The 25,829-nt window shown below is 45.0% G+C and overlaps 2 protein-coding genes across 4 annotated transcripts in view; both read right to left on the reverse strand.

Moving 5' to 3' along the window:
* Positions 1 to 18,553, reverse strand: part of LOC105183821 (uncharacterized) — a 38,950-nt gene extending 20,397 nt beyond the window's left edge. The window contains exons 1-3 of one of the 3 annotated variants that reach the window (XM_011142203.3): positions 18,357 to 18,553; positions 16,178 to 16,665; positions 8,336 to 8,395 (exon numbers count right to left, since the gene is read on the reverse strand). In XM_011142203.3, the coding sequence (XP_011140505.1) occupies positions 8,336 to 8,372 (37 nt within the window). In that variant the 5' untranslated portion in view covers positions 8,373 to 8,395; positions 16,178 to 16,665; positions 18,357 to 18,553. Of the gene's footprint in view, positions 1 to 8,335; positions 8,396 to 16,177; positions 16,666 to 17,866; positions 18,224 to 18,356 lie in introns of those variants that run through there. The other 2 variants (XM_011142202.3, XM_019841757.2) reach the window with 2 other exon arrangements.
* A 690-nt stretch (positions 18,554 to 19,243) lies between these two features.
* LOC105183826 (WD repeat-containing protein 78) lies at positions 19,244 to 22,116 on the reverse strand. The gene is made up of 4 exons (XM_011142208.1): positions 21,662 to 22,116; positions 21,042 to 21,435; positions 20,162 to 20,734; positions 19,244 to 20,050 (listed from the first exon to the last, which is right to left on the reverse strand). The coding sequence occupies exons 1-4, from the start codon at positions 22,114 to 22,116 to the stop codon at positions 19,244 to 19,246; spliced, it is 2,229 nt and encodes a 742-aa protein (XP_011140510.1).
* Between the last annotated feature and the right edge of the window lie 3,713 nt (positions 22,117 to 25,829).

Genomic DNA, 25,829 nt, shown 5'->3' on the forward strand with positions numbered 1-25,829 from the left:
GAGAGAGAGAGAGAGAGAGAGAGGACTGTTTGTACGAGTTATAAATTTTGATTTATACACAGGAGAGAAAGAGAGAAAGAACTTAAGTGAGAAGTTTGAATTCTAGCTACGCCATTGCCGACTCTAGTTATCTCTTACGGCGCCGCGTTATTACATCCATCGGAATAATTGAAAGTCCATTCGTTGTATCCCCAGAAGCCCTTTGCCCCCTCGGCAAAGAACGACGGAGAAAGAGAGAGAGGGAAACTCGCGTTCACATCACGAAATTTTCATCGTAAATCACGACTGTATGCAATAAATGTCGCGTCGTCTTGCCGCAATTTTCATTCGCCTCAGCCGATTCCTCGCCGACGCGCTTTCGCCGTTATTATCTCACGTTTATCGCTAAAAATCGCGGCGTTCTCTTGATTTTAATTCCGTCAGTATATCCACCACTTTTACAATAGTCGAGTGCTATCGAACGCTTGAGCCTGCGCATGGCTCACTCGATACAAGTTCCAATGCCCCAATCGCTGGCCTTTTCTCAAGAACGAAGAAACACGGCGTTTTCTCAGGAATGAAGGAATACGACATGGTAATTTAACGGTTGCCGCGGGAATAATCTCGGGATTATAATTAGGAAGCGATTATAGACTCGAAATTATGATCCGAAATTCGGTTATGTCGCGGTAATCTGAAAGGCGGCGGAAAAATGCAAGATCATTTTTTTTCTCCTGAAATCTCCCCCCTCCCCCTTCTTTCTCTCTCTCTCTCTCTCTCTCTCTCTCTCTCTCTCTCTCTCGACTCGCGTATGGACTGTTTTATGAGCGACATAAATCACGGTCGTGCACGCGAGTGTGAGTGGGCGGAACCGCGCGGGATACCACACAACCGTGCGCCATAAATTTGATACATGTTCATTGTGGTTCGCATGAACGCCCGCGATATACCCCGCGCAATCGGTGGCTTCTTCTTCCTGCTGTCTTCTCCCTCCATCTCTCTCTCTCTCTCTCTCTCCCTCTCACTCTCTTTCCTCCTGCGTGCGTGCGCGTGTGCGTTCGAAATATATCGCGCAAATTCGCAATTCATGTGTGCCTGATGGTAGCAATCGATCGATCGATTGACCGGCTCTGGTCCCCTTTGAGCTGGAGCCCTTTGAGACTTTGAGCGGGCCCGTACGTAAGGGCATCGTCGCGCACTCACGAGGCTCGAAATTCCTCGATCCAGTCGAGATCGCATTTTTGCGAGAGAACGGATTGGCTTCGCGCTCGGGGAGTAATTGCGAGATCCCAGATACCGCCAGGATAGGCCGCTATGCAATTTCGGCCTACACCTGGCCCCAACGCTCGGATTTTCGCGGCGTGCGTGGAATCGCATGGGTCGAGTGAGCCGACTCCGTGAGCGTCTCGATGAGAATAAATGGATGGAAGTCAAGATCTAAAAATAACGGTAGCGGTCCGACCGACGCGGCGCGGCGAATCTCTAATCACTTTGTTTCGCCAAAGTTCGCGACGCGTTCGCACGAGGAAGATCCACCGCGAACGATCCCAAGAGATACGAAGAGTTACACGTTCTATACGCACACGCTCCTCGCAGGAGCCTGCAGCTCCTCCGCTTCTCCGCGTGTATTCGCGCAAGCGCGTTGTCCTACATTGTTGCGGGATAACGGTGTTTAAGGGACGGCACCGCGACGGCTGAGAGATCGTTTCGTCGGTCATTGTTTATGTAGCCAATTATTGTGCCATTCGCTCGCCGGGGGTGGCGTATCGCTTACAACAAATCAATTTGAGACGCACCTCGCCCCGGGCGCCCCTTAAACATCGCGTCCCGCTGCGCGGACAATGCTCTTCGTCTCGCGCCGCGAGACATCCCGCGGCGTCCTTCTGCCGACGTAACGCCGCGTACGCTCGCGATACCGCGATACTATCGACGGACGAGGTATCGCGACGATCGAACATTGGCGGAACGTTGCGGTTATTGCATCTAATTGAGAATCAAATTCGGCGTCCCTTCGCGAAAGTCCGAAGGATGCGCGCGGCACTCTTCGCACGCTCGAAAGGAGCCCTGGAAATGTCGCATTGCGCGTTGCGATAAGAATCCCCTAATTGTCTAAGCTCATAAGCGGCGGAAAGTAAATTAAACGCGCCCAAGTCTTCCCCCGTCGGCGCGCGAAAGTTCGAAGCCGGCGAATGAGAGGGGCATGAGAGAGGAGAGAAGAGAGAGAGAGAGAGAGAGAGAGAGAGAGAGAGAGAGAGAGAGAGACCATGAGAGAAAGATACTCGGCGTGTTCGGACATCGGTAATTAAATTTCATTAGCCACGAACGTTTCGTGTACGCCAATCAACGAGCAGATAGGAAAGACCGAGGAGACGGCAAAAAGAATGAGGAAAAGAGAGGCAAAGAGGTAGAAAGTTTATTTCCTCCGCGGGGCAAGTTTCAAGTATAAGTGCCCGCGTATCTCGTGTCTCACAGTGTAAAAATCCTATGGTGTTCCAGAGAGAGAGAGAGAGAGAGAGAGAGAGAGAGAGAGAGAGAGAGAGAGAGAGAGAGAGAGAGAGAGAGATAGAGAGAGGCGTTTGCACTGTGTAACGTTCCAATCACGACGCGCCATTATCGTTCTTGAACATCTCTCTCTCTCTCTCTCTCTCTCTTTTTCTGTCAACGGCACACTTGTCCTTTTAATTTGAGATTTCTAAGAGTCTGAGATGAGAAACGGGGAAATGCGAGAGAGAGAGAAAGAGAGAGAGAAAGATAGTAAAGCATCGTTCCCTTATCAGGTGATCCTCGAGCTCCTCCGAGGCAAAGGAGACGATGTGTGTATTAGGCGAGGCCGTTAATGAGCGGCCTAACGATTTTACGGTATCGTTAAACACGGTAACACCTAACCTAAATTCAACTCGATCGCGCATCCTAACGACCGTGCGTACCTGGTTTCGATGTTACTCGTGTTACTTGGCATCAACTAGCGGCCGGTTCTATCTCCTTTCTGATCGTTCACAGCGCGCACAAGATTAAAAGTTCATCAACTCATTCTCCGTGCGACGAAATTCAAGTTTAGAGGACGCGATCGACGAGAAATTCTCTTGTTATTTATCGTCCGGCGAACGGACAATTATCCGAATTATCTCGCGTTGATAATCAACAGAATAATCAACAATCAATAATTGACATTTTCAGCAACTTCTCTATAATCTTGTCGGGATTTACTAGTGAATTATTTATTCCTTTTGAGATGTAAATTGTTGTAAAATATATATATATATATATATTGTTTCCATACATCGAGTTTGATTTGTGGTAAAGCGCAACTCTGTCTGCCGTGGCCGCGACCGATCTAGTTAATTACTAGATCACGACTAATTGATGAGCCGGGACTAATCACCGATAAAATAAATTAATGACGATCACGTCGCGAGAATCGATCACACGGCGGTCCCGGGGGCTGCGGCACCGAGGATACGCACCCCGCGCGAGTGAGGCAACGTCGTGCCGTTCGTCGTGCACCTAAGCGAGGCGCATCCTCGTCGTTCGCGCCGCGGGACTCGCGCAACTAATTATCATGCTAATTAAGCGGCGCCGACGTCCTTAAGAGTCGGCGCTGCGCATCCCACTCGGTTCCTCTCGCCGAGGTCAAACCCCCCTTTTTCATGTCCATTTTTGCGGCGGGTAGCGCGAGTGTGTAGTGGGGTCAACGAAAAACGGCGTTGCCGGCACGGCTGGAGGGGGGGTAGGGACAAGGGGGTCATTTTTAGGCCTCATGAGAAACGACCCGTCGAACGCGGCCCAACGATGAGGCCCGTTAAGTCGAAACTTGGCGAAGTTAAGTGAGTTTGCGCTTGGAGTCGCGTTATATATATAATAGCATCGAGAAGAGAAAGACGTTGTTCGATACCTCTATAACGCGATCTCTAAAATATGCGAACAATCTTCGTTACGTTGTATTCCTTTTACAAACAAACGCGCGACATAACAATGTTATTCGATTTGAATTTCATCATTAATCTCTCACTCGTACGCCGTACGAGCATCCAAAAGATCTCCGCCGCCATCGGCACATAATTTCTCCCGGCGGAGTCCGGTGTGTCGCCACGATGAAGCCATTAATTGGGACATTAATTCCGGTGCGCGGAATTAAGCGTTAGAGTTTCACGAGTATATCTAACGGCGCGATTAAGAGGAGAACGACTCCGCCGTTTTTTCGAGGGGGCTCGTTAATTAAGCCGGCTTAATGAACATTTTTTTTTATTTTCCACCGTGCGCCACGTTCCTCGACGACGAGGCGGGCACTTATGCTTCGAGCCGCAACTCCAAATGTTGCTGCGCCACGGCGTCTGGTAACTAGAGTTTCCAATCCCGGATATAATTTAAGATCCCGGGATTTCGGGATTTTTTGGATTCCATCCCGGGATCCCGGGATTATATAAATATAAAGAAAGAAACAAGGAATATTCATAAATAATAGAATTATTTTATTTATAAAACGTTCATAGACTTTTATGAACATTATGACAAACATAAAAATAAAATTTCAGTAAAAATGAAAGCAACTTACATTAATGATTGCACAAAAACCGTTATAATTAAAAATCAAAGTTTTTATAATAAAAATAAAAGCGACTTTAAAAATAATAAAACATAAATTTTGTTAAAAAGTATCTGAAACAAAAGCGATTGTTAAAAATATTACAATAAAAAGAATCCAAGATAAAAATGAAAAGGAAAAATGAAAATAAAAATAACTTTCATTCCTTCTTTTCATTTCGAAAAAACGATCTCAGAAATAATAATGCATCTAATGTGGTATTTCCAAGTCGACTTCTGATCTTAATTCCAATATACCCAGTTGCTGAAAACGCTCGTTCAGGTTCTACGCTTGTTGGAGGTATTGACATTAAATATTGATACGCTAATTCAAGGTGGTGTCCTCTTTTCCCAACTGACTCAAAAAGAAAAGAAACATCTCTTTCTTTAAAATTGACATCAAATCACCTGGTTTTTGAAGTCCTGGTTCTATTACTTTTTCTAATTTCTCGCTGAAACTTTTCACAGTAGTGTCGTAGCGCGTCAGGCTTGCAATCTCGAGGATCCCGGATTCGAGTCTGTGTTGCGCCAGTTTATCCGCGAAATTTAAAATAGAAAACTCCCTTAATATTTAAAACAAATAAAAATAATATATGGAATTAAATTTAAAATATAAATACACACTTCTCTAGCAAATGCTCTAAAATATCAGTAATAAATCATAATTATTAAAGTAAAATTTTTGTAAAACGTAACTATTATATAGACACTAAGCATTAAATTTTGAAATCCCGAAATCCCGGGATTTGTGATGTTGAATCCCGAATATTTCCGGGACCAAAAATTTGGCCGGGACCCCGGGATTGGAAACTCTACTAGTGACGGTCTCGATTTCGAAGTCGCTGCAGCGCTCGACTTTCGAGTTTGGTAGAAATGCAAGGAAAGCAAGGATCGCTATTCTTAAGAAATAAATCTTTGAAGCCTTACGTTAGTCGAATCACCGACGAGCCAATCAATCAGCGATTTTCTTCTCTTTTCTCTTGCCTTTTCCCGGTAAATAACGGAGCACACCCGTAAAATCGAACAACGGACTTTCCAAATCGCGGTTCTCACGAGTCTCGTTTTTTTTCTGCAGAGTCGAACCGAAAGAGCGGGCGCATAACAGGTGACCGAAAAGGTCTCGTTACGAGGACCCCCGAGTTGGTGGCTCGGCAATTTCGACGTCGAAAATCCGCGCCGCGGCGCGAGAAACAAAAAGAAGTTAATTCGCGGCTTTAAAGCACGGAGGACGTTCCCGTTCCCACGCCTTTACGCTGGACCAAGACTTCGGCACGAGAACTCACATCCCGAAGATTTCTTCTCTCGTCGGGCGAGGGTATCAGCGACTATCGTTTCCCCGTTTCTGCCGCGATCCGCTGAACACTCGGCGTTTCGCTCGAAATAATCAGTCGCGTCCAATGACAAATTGTTTCCTCCGATCGAAGGCACGCGGTACGACATGTTGTGATGTTTCACGTCAACCATTCATTCCATCCCACTGTCAAGTACAATTTTCTTTTTTTAATGAATTTGCAGGAAGACAGAGGAAAGAAAATGCCCGCGGTAATTAATAATGGGTAAAATTAACGATTATTTCTCGTAACAACTGCAGATTTTTAAAGTAAAAATAAATCAAAGTGGAAGCAAGGGAATAAAGTTCAGGTTTCCATCCATTATCGTTCGAATGTGAACGACGTTTCTTCATCGTACAAAAATAATTTCTCAATTCCACTTACATAATTTTCCGGAGATTTCGAGAAATCCTATCCAGGCAATTATTTATGTGATGACGGACACACAATATTAAAATATCCCTGGACTACAGATTTTATCCCTATCACTCGACCGTACAAACGACGACGCGGACGCGTCCGGAGTCTCGAAGGTGTCGCGATAATACAGAGTGCTGATAAGACGCTCCTCGGGTCCTTGAAATAGAGGTTGAGACGGTAGTCGCGACGGGATGGAAATGAGACATTAATACCGCAGGCTCGACTGGTTGTAATGGAGTTATTACGATACAGAGAAAAAGAAGGGAGAAACAAGAAGAGAAAAGAGAGAGAGAGAGAGAGAGAGAGAGAGAGAGAAACAGGGGGGAGGGGGAGAGAGAGTGTATGAGAGAAAGACAGATACAGCATTCCTACGATACATCCCAGTCTCAATCGCCAGAACTGTGAACATTAATAGCCAGCAGCCGGGGAAATATCCATTCCGGCAAGATGGCTTCGTTAATGGATTGGCGATCGGCTAGGAGAGACCTGGCGGTCGTTGCCTCGACCCTCAATCATCGGGAACTGCGAGGGATGCTGTGTCCCATTTTCGTCCTGTCCCTTGTATCCGAACATCGTCTCGTTCTCGTTGAGCAATACTTCGCGAAAAATGCTCGCGAAGAATCCTCCCCTCGGATAGTTTCATTACATATACTAGTGAGTTAGTGATGATGATGGTGAAATAATAATCACAATAATGATAGTTTTTCTCTCTTACACACTCTGTGGTACATGGTAACGATAAAAATAACAGTTTTAATCCTTCCTTGATAAGGAAAACTATTAGCGAGATCGGTACTATTAGCAAGATTTATGCCCAATTTCTTCACCTCTAGATAAGTTGCCGATAACTTTATTCATGAGATATCTGCCAGAATCAATTTTCTTCACCTTTGTAAAGCTTGTATCTGACAGATAAACTTATCCGCTACCTGAAGTAGCGGATATCTGGCAGATATTAATTCCAGCACCCTGACATAATTAAAAAATTACAATAATACGTAAGCTGCTATTGCTGTTTTTGTTTTTATGAAAACACAACATGGATTTGTTACTCATGAATATTAATATTTTTTCATCTAATGATAATGATGATGATGAAGAATTTGTGAAAAGAAGATCCTATACAATAAGAAAAAAACCGAACAATTTTCAAGTATGAAATGACACAGAATTTTTCGAACGATTTCATTTGAAAAAGAATATAGTGCTCGAATTATTACATGCAATTGAAGACCGATTGTTAATACTGTGGAAATTACTTTAATTAGTTCATATTAATCCGGAAAAGCATATGTTGCTGGCAGAATATGATGATTTATAGCAAATTTCTTGGCACATTTTGTGTCAAAAGCTAGTAGTATGAAGAATAGCTATCTGTTAGACACGTAACCAGAGATTTTAGCGAAGAGAACGAATGTTTAGTTATCTGACGGATATATGTATCTGGAAGATAGCTATTGGGAGATGTGAAGAAACCGGGCATTAGAAGCGCGAATGGAGACTGAGAGCCACTGACGCAAAGATGCGCTCGAAGATGAAGAGGGAACAAAGCGCGACGCGCCGTGCGGACGCTGCTCTCCGCAATGCGCGTGCACTTCTTCGGAATAAAGGAAGGTGGCAAAGCGAGCCGAGTGCATTCGATGTCCTCGCAGAAAAAAGACATTAGTGAGGAGGAGCATATCGCGGAGGATCACAGGGAATCGCTCCCTTCGGAGAGAGAAAGCGGACCTTGTCGCCTTCTCCTTCGAGTATCAAAACGTGAGATTAAAGACGATGAGCGACGCCGACGGTTCCATCGTTGCCAGTGCGATCTGTTGACCAACGTGCATCAACGAGCACGAAGGACTTTAAAACACACCGAACACACATAACTCGACCATTTTTCACTTTGCGAATAAAAATCCGTAAAAGTTTGAATCAAGTTTATTCACTCCGATCAAATGAACCACCCGCGACTTGCGAACCAGCCGCGTTCGGAGTCTCATTCGAGTCGATTGAATTGATTTTATCGCAGAGTCACTCACCATTTGGAACTTGTCTGCAGAGCCTGGCGAACATCATCTAGCTTGTGAAGGAACGTCTTCCTGCAACAGAAGAGAGGACGGACTTTAGAAAACGACGTCCTATTTCGGTGTGTCTGTCACTCATCCTGCCGTCGTAACATCTCGTGTAACGTTCGAAAAAAAAAAGAAAAAGCGCGCTTCCTCGCGTTTATACACGTTTATTATTATTCAATTTCATCTTGACACTCACGAAAATCAAGAGGAGTCGGCGTGTCGCGACCTCCCCTCGAGACACGCGTTTAGAAATGTCGATACTGGCACGACCAGCCCATAAGCATCCCATGACGCCCTTTTAACGTGGATCTACGATCGTCGCGATCGCATCGTAAAACATCATACCGTCTCGCTCTCACCGCCGAAGGACATTATATACCCCCATTAATTAGGGAATTAAATCCAGCTTGCCTCTTTGACATTCGTAACGCTCCGCTTAAACGTTTCGCTTCGGTTTCTTTCTTTTTTTCTTGCCGGACGCGTAATTGCACCGCTTCGCGCCGGGGGGAGAAAGTAAGAGAGAGAAAGAGAGGAAGGAGACGGAGCTTACGTTTCGCGGGACGCAGACCTCTCCAGCTGATCAGACACGCTCGCGGGACCCGCGATTACGCAGGCCGGCTATCAAAATTCATTAGCCTCGCTAAAATAATCCCGCGGGAGAGAAAGGGCTGACAGGGCGGGGAACAGAGAGAGAGAGAGAGTCTTGGCTCTAGGCAACGCGCGTTTCCTTAAATAATGCCTAATGGCCTCGGCAGTTAATAATTACGAGGTCCCCTTGACTAATAGGTAACGACAGGTGATCTACCCTCGACTACTAGCGGCTTGAAGATCGCGCGTGCGCACTCCGCGGAGCATTTCGAGTCGGTAATAACACGGTCGGATGCAGCCATATCGCACGATCTCTTGCCGCGGCTCGCGAAAGATTATATCAATTAAATGAAACATTCAGCCGATCACCCTTCGCCCTCGGCCGTGCCCTCCCCCTCGCGTGGAATTAACGGAATTACATGTTAATACGCGCGTATGAAAAATGTCGCGATATACTCGTTCTCGACGACGAGATAGGGCCCGCGGGGGCCGTGTTTACCTCGGCGTAATTGCGCGCGCGCGGCAGGGTAGAGGTGAGGGTAGGACGGGATACGGCCGTTAATTAGTATCGCTAATTACGCGGAACACAGCGAAATACCGCGGATTCGATATGCCCCCCACACCCACCTCTCTCCTCTATTTGTCGCGCATAAATAACAGATTAATGCCGGCGATACTAAGCCGGACCGGTAGCTTATGCAAATGCGGGTTCAAAGTTTATAGCGTCTAATTAAGCACATTAGCAGTACTGCAGGACTTAATAAAATCCGGCATTCGGGACCGGTTTCCGCGTTTTAATCGGCCAGGGCCCCGAGCCGGGAGTCCCGGGATGAATTCATTAGATTTCGACGATCTTTACCTCCAGCGTTTTTCTATGTCCTTTTGTGCAATCGGAAAAATTAAAGACTATATATATATATATATGTGTGTGTGTGTGCATGTGTGCGCGCGCACACGCACGTCTGTAATGCTCCATTTAAGATAAATGGACCGGTAACCAGTCGTTTAAGCGTAAGTCGTCACAAAAAATACAATATATAATATATATATATATATATATATAATAATATTAAGAATAGTTTCGATATAAATATTTACATTTATTCGAAAACTTAAGATTCCTTCAAGTAGAGAAAAATAATTTAAATCAATATATATATGTATATATATATATTATTGATAAAATATTTATACAAACAATGAAACGCATTAATGTGGCCCAATGTTCGGATATATTTGTCCTAGTGTCTGACAGCAATTAGAAAATTAGTATGTGCTAACGGGAAATAATGTAAATATAGATGCTATCTTTTGATGAATTTATTGACGATTGACCATTATTTTGCCAAACCATAGGTGCATACTTATTTAATTAATTTTTATTTTAACACAAAAGTATCAAATTGGATATAACTTTTTCCAACTAATCGTCAAATATTGGAATTTTTTTTATAACAATTATTACTTTCATTCATTATTGTTAAAATAAATAGTAAATATCTTTTTTCAAAATGGTCGGACACTGGGATGTATCCGGCCATTGGACCGTTTGCTTTACGTTTCATCGCGTAAAGGCTGGCCTAGAAAACACAAATCCTTCTTGTACGCATTCAATCGAATGGAAAAGAATAAAAAGAATGATCGACTCAGATTTTCGTCGCTCGTGACAAGCGATACGCTGCGCATTTTAAGGGAAACGCTTCGCTTTCCCGACGTGCCTTTTAATTTCCCCCCTCCCCCAAAATTCTTTGTCTGCAACGATCGATGATCACAATCACATGATTACCGTTAACCGGAGAACAATGTCGGTCGAGCAGGAAGATACGACCGGAAGTAACGGAGGAAGAAAGTTAGTACTTAACGGGCGCAACGAGCGGAGCACCGAGTCCTACCAAGTCCTCGGCAGAAAGTCTGAAAGCGGGCTAAGCGAATCGCAGGCCCGGTAGGCTAGCTGTTTGACATAACCAGTTCGGAGCTGCGGGCAAGGACGCTACGCGATCCTCCTTCTCCTCCTCCTATCTTTCTCTTCTCATTTTTTTGCTCCCCTTTCTTCCACCTTCTCTCATAGTCTCTATCTGTCGATCTGTCTTTCTCTCTCTCTCTCCCTCTCTCTCCCCCTCTCTCTCTCTCTCTCTCTCTCTCTCTCTCTCTCTTCCTCCCTCTCCATCTCTTTCTCTCTCACTCTCTCGATTCCTGGAGACAATCAACCCCTGACCAGCGCAATCCGTCGCGGACTGTCAATCAAAAAAACTGGACTGCTTATGCTCTAGATTCGAAAGTGACAGTTTAGATGACGGCGTCCACGTGCGACTTCGCGAGTCGCATTAGATTTCGCAAACCGCGACACACGATGACTCGATGATGAGCACGAGGACGGCAACGGCGGAACGCGCGCGACCACCCTCGGCGATGGTAAACGGACACCGGGACCTGGACGACACCGGATACCGCGGTTCGTTAGCCTCCTCCACGGGAACCGGAAGCCGTGCGCTTCAGCGAGAGGTGAACGCCCCGAGAGGTCCCTCGTCGTCTTCTGTCCGTCCGAGCGAACCGAGCGACTGTTCGTCCAGTAGCGCCGTTAATGATCCACGAGGTATATCCTCGGCGACGATCTCGCCATCTCGTCTCTTCTTCTTCTTCTCCCTCGTCTTCTTCTTCTTCTTCTTCTTCTCCTTCTTCTTCTTCTTCTTCTTCTTCTTCTTCTTCTTCTTTCTCCCGAGGCTTGATCGGACGTCAATCTCGCCGGGGACGTGTTTCGTATCAAGCGTATTTTCCGTAAAACGCCGATCGAGGAAGCGGAGAATGAAGGGGCGCGTCGTCACATACACTTCGGAATTTCGGACGGAGTTTGGACTCGAGAGCGAGAGGACAACACCCTGGATCTCTCGCTTCTTTCGTTTCTTTTCCCTTTTTTCGGAAGTAGCGCGTCGAGGTAAGAGACCTGCGCGTCGACGACGCCGACGCGGAAAGCCGCCGCGCGATGCCCGCCGCTCGCGAGCTCGTTAACTCGCAGCTCGACGAGCGTTTTCAATCTGCGACGCGTCAGCGCGGCTACGAGGTGCGAAGACGCATCCTCGATGGTGGATCCACAGCACTCCTCGATCGGGTCCCCCGTGTGAACCGACTCGCGCCAGGCCCTTTGATTGACTGGTCGATCGTGCCGATAAAAGCGTATTGTGCTCCGCTCGCGAAGAAAGAGCCAGCGAGGCAGAATTTGTCCCGAGATATTAACATTGCGAACGCCGGGGCTTGCGCAGCGCGCGTTTGCGAAATTGTTTTGCTAAATTGCGACATTCCGCGATACTCGGCGAGATCCTGTCGCACAACGTGTACACCTGCGCGAAGGAAGAGAAATTAACACGACGTCCCGGCGGACGAGCTACGACGGTGTTTTTAACGGGCACGCCGGATAGGAGGGAGACGAGTGGTCGTAAGGCTGTCAACGACGACCTTGATTTTTCACGACGTTAATTCGCCAATGATTATACAGGTTGGACCACTTTGGCGTGGCCTACTTCGGCGTGAAGCCGGCGTCGAGCTTGCGTGTGCGTAAAACGCGCATGCGTGGAGTATCTGTACCGATACTCGAACAGTAAACACATGAGACGACGATTGTCCGAGGATCGGGATATTGTAATGTTCCGCAGCGCCGCAGGAGAGTACCGAGTCACCTCTCTGAAATGCTGAAACGATCGCCCACGTGTCGGCCACGTGTGTAACGGCCAAGTGGCCTAGCAATGTCTTGTCTCTTCTAAAAGGGTTAAGTCAGGGGAAGGCTCGTTCCTCTGTTCCCTGAGAGGAAGAGAGACAGACAGACAGACAGACAGACAGAGAGAGAGAGAGAGAGAGAGAGAGAGAGAGAGAGAGAGAGAGAGCCATTCTCTTTCTTGGTTCACGATCCGGTTCTTTGTTACGCGACGGACCCGCACGAGATTGATCGCGCGGCGATGGGCCTAACGAGGCACGACGGGCCTCAAAATCCTCCCGATAATTAATGAGAATCGCCCGTCCGTCGACTCGCCGGACGAGCGACGTCGAAACGCAACATCGATGCAACGCGCATCTTCGATCTATAAGCGCGTCTTGATTCACGAAGAAGAATACTTCTTCTTCTCTTCTTCCTCCTCCTCCTCCTCTTCCTCCTCCTCTCCCTTCTTCTTCTTCTTCTTCCTCTTCTTCTTTTTTTTTTCTCCTTCTTCTTCTTCGTCTTCACGAAGTAATCTCGATAAGCTGGCGGATCAAGCGGTCGTTAAAAAGAAGAAAATAAAAGCATCCAAAATCCAACGACTTCCAATTTTCTCAATATCTCGCTCTTCCTCTTATTTATAGCTTTTCTCGATTGTCCGTTATGATCCGTTTGACCGCGTTAATTCACTTCAAACTTGCGATCACAAATTCGATAGAGGCCAAGCTCATCCTACCCTGACAAGGTGAGGATCAGAGAAACCCGGCAGAGCTCTAGCGAGATCCCCGCGCGATGCGAGGTCGATCTACCTCATTAACATTCGCCTCTTTGTCTCTGTCCTCTCTCCTCGCGATCGTCCTGCTCCCTGAGAGGTCTTCTTCCTCCACCTCCTCATTCTCTTCTTCCTTCTCCTTCTGTTCTTCTCTTGCCGTTACTGCCTCTTCTTCTTCTTCTTCTTCTTCTTCTTCTCCTTCTTCTCCTTCTTCTCCTTCTTCTTCTTCTTCTTCTTCTTCTTCTCCCTCTTCTTCTTCTACTTCTTCTTCTGTCTCTTCTTCTCCTCGTTCTTACCTCTCACTTCTTGCCAACCGGTCGACTTTTAGTAGCGCTCGTCCTTCCCGCCGCGGCTCGCCTTCTCTTTTTTGTATGCGGCATGATGGAAGGAAGAAATGGCGGCGGTACGAACATTCCTCGGCAATTTCGGCGTAATGTCGCGTCTTCGACGAGGAGCACGTCCTTCTTCTGCTCTTTATGCCGAATAGGAGCGCACATGTGGTCGAGATCGCGCTGCGCTCGAGGAATCATCACGGAGACAACAGGGTACTTTCTTCGAGGTCCATCGTGTAATCTGCGCGAATTACCGTTGTTACGTTGCTCCATGAAAAAAATCAGCTAAATAAAAAATAATCAGCTAAACGATAAATTCATTCCAAGTGGTGACTCGCTTACGTACGTTACATCGTGATATTTTCTTCTCTCTCACGTTGAATACCGCGTGGTCAACGAACAAGATGGACAAAATCCCGTCATCATAGAATCTCCTCCCCCCCTCCGTCTCTCTCTCTCTCTCTCTCTCTCTCTCTCTCTTTCTCTCTCTTTCTCATCTTTTTCCAGCGAGTCTCGCCGGCGCTCGCCGCGTGTAACTTGATAAACAAGTTTACTTGGGGAAGCCAGTATCTTATATACATGCTTACACTGGGTGTCCCGAGCAGACTGAATACTAATTGCTGGACGTGCCCTGCGAAACAAAGCGCTCGACGGTTCGTCGCGGGTCACTGCTCGAAAAGAACGTCGTCGTGGCTCGGAATAACTTACCATACTGCGCTAACATTTACGACGTGCCACGTAGCGGCATCATAATTTCAGTCTGTTATTTTCTTCTCATCGTGGTCAGTCCGAGTCGCGACGAGGGTTCCGAAGGGAAAATCTAAAACAGCCGGGCGTATCGTATGATCATTCGACCAAAGTGTCGTTTGTGCACGCGAGCAGTGCCCGCTCGCGTCGTTTCTTGAACTCTGAACTGCCGGACCGCGCAAAGCACACGCGTTGTGGTGAAAGTCGCGGTCATGCAGGAAAAATAAGAGAAATGAGATGTTTCGTCGGCAACACGACAACGACGACGACGACGACGACGACGACAACGATGACGACGGAGAAATCACACGAGCATTCTCGCATCGGTCGAAGTGCTTCGAATCTCTTTTTAACGAAGCGATTTAATGCGTGTTAGAAAATACGTGTCTCCTCTCGCGTGTTGAAGCTAACTTCTACTTCAGTTGTCTGTTCCGCGTGTTCGTGTGCAATTTTAATCTCGAAAGTGGCGTCCATCAAAGTCTTGACTCGGTTCTTTCGAGTCGCGATGTGACATTGATTTTTATACGAATTTAGAATTACGCCGCTCTCGCGAGGGAAGAGATTTTCGAGTCGAGAGATGAGTACTGCTTGACACAAATTGGGAAGAACTTTTGCGCTATATGTGAATGTCAACGACATTATTACGGCACAACAATGATAATTGTCGTCGTCGTCGTATTATTTACTCTAGGCAGAGAGTCTTTCTGCAAGAAAGAATGCGCATTGTCGCAGGATGCGTACGCGGGCTAGTTCGATTTGATCTTGATCTCGCGATCGAGAAGAGATCTCGCGGGCGCTTTTTTCCGTGGCCGTTAATCATCCGTCGCATATAACGCACGCAATTAAAAATATTAATTTCGACGCGTGTACCGCAGCGGTAAAATCGATTTCGGTGATCGATCGCGCGAACACTCGCGCTAATAATTCGAGCCGCGGCTGATTTACGAGCGGATACAATGTGCTCTCGCGTCCCTTCTTTCTTTCTCCCTCGCGCTCCTTTTCTTTCCGTTTCACCCTCCCCCCCCTCTCTCTCTCTCTCTCTCGTTGGTAGCTTGTGCAACACGTTTGCGTTTTGCATCCGCGAAAAATAAATGCACCGGCCGTCCGACGCATCCATCTTCATTTGACGGCCCGGCCCGGGTATCACCGACGTTTTTGCCGGCAAGAATTTGCGCGGAGGGTCGATTTATTTATTTTTTTGTCTTAGCGACAAGGAGAGGTGCGAGAAAGATGGATGATTTTGAATAAAAAGGTCGATGCTAATGATACCGACTGTGAGGCTGAGGAATTTGTCTCTTTAGTCTTTCAGAACGATTCACGGAGTTTAGCGAGTTTCCTAATTAATGCAACAAGTTATAGAATTTTAAAGCATTCCTTATTTCGAGATGAATTGAGAAAATATACTTGCACAGAGGATATATTTCATAGTCTGTACTCCACAGAATAATTTGTACGCGATATCCGTAAGCGTATAAGAAAATTTCGTTGCGAAGAAATTTGCTTCGTGGAACACGGAGAAAGAGAAAGATCGTGCGATATCGAACAGTACGGTGAGGATAATCGCGACGCTCAATGTGGGATACGTTTTACGGAGTATCAACCGTGTGTACGCGCGAGTAATAAGAAATCCATATTGAACGGTGCACGATAAGACACGATAAATTCTGAGTAATCCACGTACTTACTTGTATACCACCCGTTGTATCCGACAATGTTGTCGTTCATAGCGCACACCCGGTGTATACCGCGAAGACGTGCAATTTCGCGAACACTGCTCTCGCTGTTATACACAGTGCGTCGTAAGTCGCGAAGGCAGAGTTCTCAAGAGTCGATTAGAGTTTGTCGCAAGCAAATCGATCACCGTGTAGTCGCGTCAGCATCATCTTCCTCGCAGCTAACTTCCATTTACACGTGTCTTCCTCCAGAGTATCACGCTAAGTCCTCGCAAGTACGACGCAAGTCGAACTCTTAACGAGGTTCTTGATGTCTTTCTTATCCTTTTCTTGGTCTCTGCTGAGACTCTTCAAGCTCCTTGTGATCCCTCGGCGATGATTCTAACTGTTCTTCTATTCCACCAGGACAACTGGTCATCGGGCTAGGGTCTGCGGTTTAGAGTAGGTTCCGCATCGTTGCTGATTGCGACGTATACTCGGTGCTCCATTTGAAAAATTTACTATTCAATCCTTTCTATTCAATATCCAAAACTCAGAGAGAGAGAGAGAGAGAGAGAGAGAGAGAGAGAGAGAGAGAGAGAGAGAGAGAGAGAGAGAGAGAGAGAGAGTCCTCTATAACAACCAGTTAGTAAATCGAATAGAATAAAAACAATGAGATTTTATACTTTTTTAATAATCAATTTCTCTTTCTACTTGATCGCTAGCCCTTCATGCTCGTCTAATTTAGTTAATTTCCTAATTGAATTTCCCCTTTCGCGTCTCTCCTCCTGTGTGATATAGAAGCGCGTCTCCCCTCTTTTCCTTTGTATAATTAATTTTTATTTCTGTCGCATAATGAATTTCTTCGGCTTGATAACAAAAGTTCTTTCCGCGTGCGCGGGGGAGATGAGAATGTTTCCGTATAAAAAGTATCGTCGATCGCGACGATGACGATCGGTATGCGTCCCAACGCAGATTCCTGGCGCGCGTGTTAACGCCGACGTGATCCTACTGCCAAGGCGATGAGGCTCGCCGCTAATCGCCTTTCCCAGCTCTCTCCGACGACGAGGAAGTTCCTTCTCCCCGTCCTCGTTTGCTCGCCCGCGGACGACGACGATACCGCGCGTTTACGCTGATCGGTGAAACTCCGCGAGAAATGGCAGCACCGTTTCTGATTATCGCGACCGACACGTCGGAGAGAATATGCAAGGAGCCATGAGGCTATTTTGGTATATCTCTCACGATACGAACAGATCGAACAAGTCGAAAATCGAAAATTCAATTGAAAGATTTCCCGGGAGATAATTATAATTTTATCTCGCGGCAAGGATTAATTAGTCGGAAAATCGTAATGTATTTCTCGGTAACGAGTCTAATAACCTAACCAGACGGGTCATTAGAATGGTACCGGTGGTACATAAAACCGGCGTCGAAGGAGAACGACGTCCCCCGATGAAGAGAATATGTTGACGCTCGCCGTCTTAGGATTACGCATGGTACCGCACATTTCTCAAGTATCTCCCTTAATTTACGTTGTTAGAACTGCGCGCTTTTTATTATCTACTATCACGTTTCACGCATGATTCTCGTAATCTCGCGTCGTTCTTAACAAAGTGCCGATCACTTTGTCGAGGAAGTCCTGATGCTCGCGTAATCCGAGTTAGCTCGTCTCATCGCGCGCACGCGCGCAGCTCGGAAAATCACACATTCGATCTTCCCTACCGTTTACCGCGAGCCTTCGCGACATCCGCGGCTTACTCCGTGGCAGTCCGGACGTTATCCATCGTCGGCTCAATTGGAAAGAAACTATTTGGTTCTCTTCTTACTCGACGGTACCTCCGCATCGATCTCGTTAGCGGTGTCATTTCTATCTGAACTCGCGTTACGCTCACTCTACGCTCACTCCACATCATCCTTCGATCTTCGAGCCGTCATTCGTGCTATCCGCCTCGAACTCTCCGCCTTTTTCGGAAGACACCTCTGTCACGGTTTTCCCGAGGTAGTCTGTGTTATCCGCGTTATCATCGACGCGACTCACAGGATCGTCTGACCTCGTCTTTCTCTCTCTTTCTTTTTCTCTTTCTCTCTTTCTCTCTTTTCCTCCCTCCCCTTCCTCCCTCTCCCTCCCTCTCTTTCTCTCTCTCTCTCTCTCTCTCTCTCTCTCTCTCTCTCCCTTTGTGTCTCTTTCTTTTTTACCCTCTTACGCTCTTACTCGATTCAACGTGCGATTTCGTTATTCGGCCGCGACTTTGTGCGTATTCTGCTGATAGCCCGCGCAATCCGCGTTATCATCGAGAGCGGTCCGCCTAAGAAGAGTACTTAGTTCGCGTAGTTGAGCGCGGGCGTAATAAGAGACTGCCTGCTGACGGCGGTAGCGCGGTTCGTGCCCGCGAGCGGCGGCAACAGAGAGAGAGAGAGAGAGAAAAAGAGAAAGAAAGAGAAGGAGGGGGCAAGGAGTGAGAGAGAGAGAGAGAGAGAGAGAGAGAGAGAGAGAGAGAGAGAGAGAGAGAGAGAGAGAGAGAGAGAGAGGGAAAGGGAGAGGGAGATAGAGAGAGCTGGTGAATGAGAGAGAGAGAGAGAGAGAGGGGGGGGGAGAGAGAACACAGGCAGGACAGGCAGGGTGAGGCTCCTCTCTCTTCCCCGCACACCGGAAGACTCTTTCGCTCTGGGCCCCGACCGACGCGAGCGGGCCCCGGCCGCCGGCGGAGGCCCCGCGGCAAGTCTGAGCACTCGCACACTTTGCTCTTTCTCTCCTTAGTCGCGATGAGACCCAGTGGGGCCATCGTGTTTACCAGACCGAGAGGGGTCCCCACGTGTCGGGTTTTATCGTCCCGCGGTCGATAAGAAAGCTTCGAGGAGAGCGCGTATCGGACATCCTCGGTTAATTTCAGGGTTGACTCCGTGGATTTTTTAAGTTCTTTGACTTCGATATCTCGACTGACTGTCTAGTTCTGGATTATTTCACATGCGACAACTGAGAAAGTGATCGAGTAAAGTACTTTTATTTGGCTTTTTGCGATAGATGTAGAAACTAGACACTAGTTTTCGCTTACGATATTTTCTGATACTCACCCCATTGTTGCAACGAAAGGCGGGTGTTCAAAAAGGTGGGCCTAATTTCTTCAGTTTCCTCAATAATTCCGGCTTAGTCAGCAGCGCCTTGTGGATAGACTCGATCAGCACCTTGTTCTGATCGTACGGCGGGAACGGCATGCCCTCCATGTTGTAGACGTAAACCGCACCTTTGACGTCGGCAACCACCAGTTGATTACCGTTTGCTGTGAAATCTGCGGCGACTAATCTGGCGCCGCTGCTGCAGGTCGTCACGAATACCGGGCTGTAGGTTTTTTTGCGTATGTCCCAGATGCAAATCTGATCGTTGACCACGTTAGCGATGACGGTGGAACATGTAGGGCTCCATTGTGCGCTTCGCACACACGCCATTGTTGTCGACAGGATAATAAGTGGCTCGGCGAGACCTTCCGCCCAGATTCTAGTGCACCAGTCGGCGCCGCATGTGAGGAAGAGCTTCTGACAAAACGGCGAAAACTCAAGGGAGTAAACCGGGCCGTCATGCGCCTGGAAGCTATCTATGTGCTGACGCAAGTAGGTAGTAGAGCATCGATAGATGCAACCCTCGTCTGAACCCACGAGATAAATGTTGCTGATACTAGGATGTCTTCGCAGAACCAAGGCACCAGGTTGTCGACTGATAGGCACATCGTAGGCCACGCAGTAGTGGCTCCTAGACACTCCCATTAACTTACCCTCTACGCGATATAACCGCATAATCTCTGTGGCGAGGAAGTCTTCGCCGAAACGGTAGCAGTACACCCGACCGTCTTGGTCGCTCGTGTAGATCTGCTCTTGATAATCAAATTGCTCGTCACCGCTCCACCATTGTACCTGGAGAACACATGGTACTGTCGCTAATCGTAAAGTGATATAATAATAAGGTGTTCGTATAACGTATACCGCGTAATCATGTCAACGTCATGAACATTCTTTGCATCTCACCTGCCAATGCGGCGAGCAGGCTGGCGACGTCTCTCTGTAACTCTGTCTGATCACGTTGACGTTCTTAGCGCTAACATCGATGATTTTGACATTGCCGTTGTAAAAGCCAATCGCCAGAAGATTCGGTCGACTTATGCTCCAGTTGATGTCGGACACCGAGCTGTCGAATGTATACTGGCGAGCGGGATGACTCGGGTTTTTGGCGCACCAAATCAGTAGCAAGCCGTTTCGCTTGTCTGCTGAATCAGTTCGCGCGCCGTAGCCCACGGCGAGGACGCTCGCGTTAGCCGGACTCCAGCGGAACGACGCGACCGGACGATCGCGAACCTCGTCATACATGTGCGTCCATAGCAGGTCCAGCCGGTAGTCGAAGCAGAGGTCCAAGGCGTAAGGGTCGCGTACAGTCACGCCGGTGAAACGTTTTTGTACCGCCAGGAACACGTTGTTTGCAATCAGACGCTCCATCACACGTGCTGCATCCAGGAAGCGAGTGTTCCGGCAGATGTGGGATAATTGCTCCTCGAGACTCGGATCGGGAGTTACCTCGGGCTCGGGAAGCTTGTATCGCAATTCCTGTCGTAAAAATGAATACATAGGATCGTTAGAGGATATTTTATATAAACATCTAAATCGGTTAAAATAGATATTTTCCACGAGAAAATAAAAAATCTCTATTATAACTGTTTATATATTAATTTCTGGTGTTCACAAAATAATTAATGTATACAATTTTAAATAATAAATATACAAGTAAATTAAAATCAGAATGTTAACGATAGGAAAGAAGAACAGAGGGTTGAAGTTACTCGCTTTTTTAACGTTGAAAGTGACACACTTTGAAGAATATATGTATCTTCAAAAATATCGAATCCTTTCTTACTTGCTCTTCTCGCATTCGGCGCATCGACTCTTTCGAGTGCACCATCAGTCGTCCGTCTTTTTCAGTCATCAGTTGCGGCGCAGCGTATGTGTCGTGGATCACCCAGTTGTTCACGAATATTCCTTGATTTTTCCTAGGTCTCGCGCCCAAGTAAGTACCGCGCGATTTTGTCAACACGCGTATCGTCTGTGTCTCAGCATCCATCAATTTCCGATTCGAACCGAGTCCTACTGTCACGTACTCGTATTGCTCATTTTCCTGCTTAATCGCCTGTCCTTCCGGAGTTAATAGATCGCCGGTCAACTGTGGCAACTCGAAGATGAAGAACGTTTGCGTCTCTTTCAAAGTGATCGTCACGGTCTCTGAGCGCTCGAGTAATATCACCGATTCATCTCTATAGAGACGATAAAAAATTTCACTATTGTTAAGAATTCAACATTATTACAAATTTCACGTTTCTTCTCCAATTTTAATTTTTCTTTATGTTACAAGAGAAAGACATTTTTATCTATATTTTATTTTATATTTATCTGATGAGCAATTATAATTGGTATATGATTATTATCACAAGTAAAATATTTTCAACTTGGTTTTATTATTTTTTTTAGCAAAATCATCACCTGGGTAAGAAAAATGGTGCTGGTGCAACATCTTCCTCTTCTTGCAAGAATTCGCACACCTGAGTAGTAAGTAAACTCTCCAACTGCATGTCTTCGGACGGCATTGAAGACTTGAGAAAAATAGAAGAACTGGCCTTGAGTCCACTCAGGTCGGACGGAGACATCATTAGTTGGGCACTACTTGTTGTCTGGAAAATCCCAAGAGTCTCCAACGCGGTGGTCTGGTTCTCTTCGATAATGTTGAACGCCGGATGAACCAGTGGCTTGGGCGTGACATCGACGTCGTTCTGAATGACGCGAAGAACTTGCCTTTGCTGAAGAAGCACTGATGCAAGGTTACGCTCGCAACCGGCTTTACGAAATCGCCCAATCCCGCCGAGTTTCATCTTTGAAGAACTAGCGCTAAGAACTTTCGAAGACATTCTTTGTGGAGACTCAAAACTGCTTGTCTTCATCTTGATGGCGTTAAATAACGATGGTGATTGAAATTTCCGTAGCAACAATTAACGCTCGCGCTCCATTTGACCGCCATTTTTACGGCTCCATGGAGATGTTTAGTCAATATCGGATATACGAGAGTAAATATACTTTATATCATTCCTGATAAAATTTGTTGTCCATAAGAATCGTTATTGGTTGAATTCAATCGTCATTTTTAAACTTCTGGCTGATTGTGTTTTTGTAAGGTTCATTTTCACAATATACTAGATTCAATCGATGGAAAAAATCATTACGTTATCTTAAAAAGCTGTGAAAGAAAGAGAAAATTTCCAGTTGAAATTCTCAGTTAAATGAGCAAAATGAATGAACTGTGACTTCCGCAATCGATATAAAAATTTTAAGTTTTTCGATTCGAAATATCAACGAATTTACGAATATAAAATTTATACCTATTATGGAGTTACACGGGTATGAATATTACTCTCTCAAGTGCCACAATTTTAGATATAGTTTGCTCGTGCAAAATAGTTTATACACAAACGATATACAACCAGTGTAAAATTATGAATCTTACTTGCAATGGAACTGTACTTTAAAATAATAATCGATCTAATAAACACTGTAAAAGTGATTAACGCCTTGCCTGGCGCCATTTTAGAGGTACTGCAAGAAGTTAAATAGCTAATGTTTTATATAGCGACATCTAGCGAAAATATTGTTAGTCAAAATTTAACCCGTTCGAGAATTTGGTTTGAGTCTTGGCTAGAAATGGTTCAAGTTTTAACTAAAAATGTAAATTAGTTTAGTCAGCGACGAGAAATTATAAAGACTGTTGGTCTTACGCAATTTAGCGTATCAGAGAAATCTCGCTGTGCATTAGCGCTCTCTTAGGAATACCAAAGCAGAGAGAAGCCTGAGAGCGGGCATGGCTGTATTTACAGCGTTATGGAAAAGTTGGCTGATTCGAAGCGCCAACTGGGTCCATTTTTCATGGACATGAACTACTAAGCCAATGTCCTCGATTTGTTGGTACTATTCCGTGCTATGTCCATAATTATTTGGTTCTGTTCTGTATTATTTTCACGAGCGAGCTAGTTAGTTAGATAAAAACGAAGAATCGATCTTTGTCTCACCACCAGCGAATAGACAATTGCGACGCTAGCAGCTGTTATCGTACGGCAGACGTCGCCATCCCCACTTTCACCCCCTTGTTTTCCTTTCCATATTGTTTTATATTCATAATTCGGGAAGAAAATAATTTCAAGAGTTCGGATGATTTCTAGCAATGACGCGACAGAGATAACGCGCGGCCACATTAATTTATCATGACTTTTATAATATTTATAATTGCATAAACGCCCATATATGCAAATTATAGATAATTATTGCGCGTATGTTTTAATATTGTACAATATGGTATATAATAACAATAACTTTATTTCTTACAGTAATTTTTTTAAGATTTTCGTTGAGGTCGTGCATTAATTTTTTTCTTCATCAATTAGTTTTATGCAAAAATTACGATTTTTTAAATAAAATATAAAATGTTTCTCTTCTCTTCTCTCCGAAGAGTTAATTAAAAAATATGTACTCCACAGAGTCAACTAACAAATGTGTAGTCAGAAGAGTCAATTCAAAAGTGTACTCCGAAAAGTCAATTTAATAGCGTATTCCGAAGAGTCAATTTGAAAGCATACTCTGAAAAATCAAATTAATATTGTAATCCGAAAAGTCAATTTACAATAGAATATTTACTTCGATGATTCAGCTGAAGAAAAAAACATTTATTTATTATTATATTCAGAGAATAATATTTAATTTATTATTTATACTTATCTTACTTATGGTTATCCTACATATGCTTCTTTGAATGAAAAATTTAATTTGTTGACTGATTCAGATTCAGATTCGTTAAAATATCTTTTATGCGCAACTCTTGAACAGGTAGGTAGTAAAATAATTATTTTTCTTTACGAATTTTATAAACTTTTCACGAACATAAAAATTGAAAGATTCTCAGAGGACAAATAACTTTGCTTGAACATTTAAACCAAAGGAAAATATTTTCCCATTAATAAAGAATGAATAATTATATCTCACACAAGAGGAATCTTTATCCTTGAAATCACCGCGCGATTTTGCTTTTAGAAAAGTATAATATTGATGTAATAGTAACAAATGCTATCCAAAAACGGTGCAAATCTTAAACGTTTTTGAGAAATGTAGTTCGAAGTTTAGTCTTTTCTGTTAATGTCGTTATAGCAGAAGAATTACCAATTTGCTTCAGTAGCGCAGTGGATCAGGCTTTGTAATGTGAGCGTAGAGGTTGTTCAAGTGTGTTATTTTTACTATCACAGGGAGAACTATGTAGAATGTATAATGTATAATAATACGCAGACAAATTCTTTACATAATCATACTTATTTCTTTTAGCATGAATAAAAATGATCAATGCTAACGTGATAAGTGTATATCGCAATTGTACGTGCACGCAATTGTACACATACACACACATATACACACGTATACCAATGATGTCAAAACCGAACAAATCGTGAAAATTTTTTATTGATAGTAATTGTACGCAAAGACGAAACAGAAGTACACGGATCTCCGCGGGTACCTCGTCATATTAATTGTCTATAAAGTGATAAACAATTGATCTCCGGTATTTACAAGTTACGCTTGTCCGTAGCTTGTTCGGTTTTGACAACATTGGTATCAGTGAATTTGGTGACGGGCTTGCACGAGGATTCTCCCCCTTTCCCCTCCCTCTCATGCACGCACACAGCCAGCTCGGTCAATCCGTGTGAGCCACGCGATCGGCAATTGTCGACGCGCCGAGCGAGCGAGCGAGAGAGAGAGAGAGAGAGAGAGAGAGAGAGAGGGAGAGAGAGAGAGAATATCATTCCCTCCTTGTCGCTCTCGTTCTCGTTCAGCCAGCCTAAAGCTAAGACTCCATGCATGCGGTGAGCTCCGGCAAACGGCTGCGGTGACCAATCAGGAGACAGACGCATGCTGGAGCTTGCCGCAACCGGACTTGCGCCTCCCTCCTGATTGGTCATCGCAGCATTTGCCGCAGCTCACCGCATGCATGGAGTCTTAGCTTAATTCTTTCTTGCCTATAATTTGAATCGCAGGCGCGACTGTCTCTCTCTCTCTCTCTCGAGTAGACAATACTGAAAGTTTTGTCTACTCGGCGCACCGAAATTATTACAAATAATATTTTATTATTAATAATATTATTATTTGTAATATATATTATTTGTAATATTATTATTTGTAATTTTATTTGTAATTGTATAATAAGGTTACAAATAATACAAATTTTTACAAATTTTATTTGTAAAAATTTATATCATTCGTAATATTATTTATAATAGTATTAATAATATTCGGCGCCAAGAAAATGAAATATATTGTATTATTTTGCGGAGTCGGACAGGTTCACAGGTTTGATTATTGGATTGTTTAATAATATTTTTAGAATAATTTTAAGTTATACAAGGATGTAGTATGAAATATAAAAGAATATTGTAACAGAATCAAGAAGTACGAAATGAAACCTCTTTGCTTTTATTACAATATCCTGTAAGTTAATAAATATTTTTCATACAGTATTAAATAATCTCCAAAAACAATTACATCCGTGAAATTTTCTATCTGCGCGAAAAAAATTCATAAAATATATTTGTTTCGTCGCTCTAAATGAGAAAACTCTCAGAAC

Source organism: Harpegnathos saltator, unplaced genomic scaffold, assembly GCF_003227715.2.
Source record: "Harpegnathos saltator strain DR-91 unplaced genomic scaffold, Hsal_v8.6 scaffold402, whole genome shotgun sequence".
NCBI lineage: Eukaryota > Metazoa > Arthropoda > Insecta > Hymenoptera > Formicidae > Harpegnathos > Harpegnathos saltator.

Excerpts from the sequence above, each read along its gene's own strand:
- LOC105183826 (XM_011142208.1), bottom strand. The coding sequence starts at position 22,116 with ATGAAGACAAGCAGTTTTGAGTCTCCACAAAGAATGTCTTCGAAAGTT. Across the intron at positions 21,436-21,661 it reads GCACCATTTTTCTTACCCAG|AGATGAATCGGTGATATTAC; the intron begins GTGATGATTTTG and ends TCGTCTCTATAG. Across the intron at positions 20,735-21,041 it reads GCCGAATGCGAGAAGAGCAA|GAATTGCGATACAAGCTTCC; the intron begins GTAAGAAAGGAT and ends TTTTTACGACAG.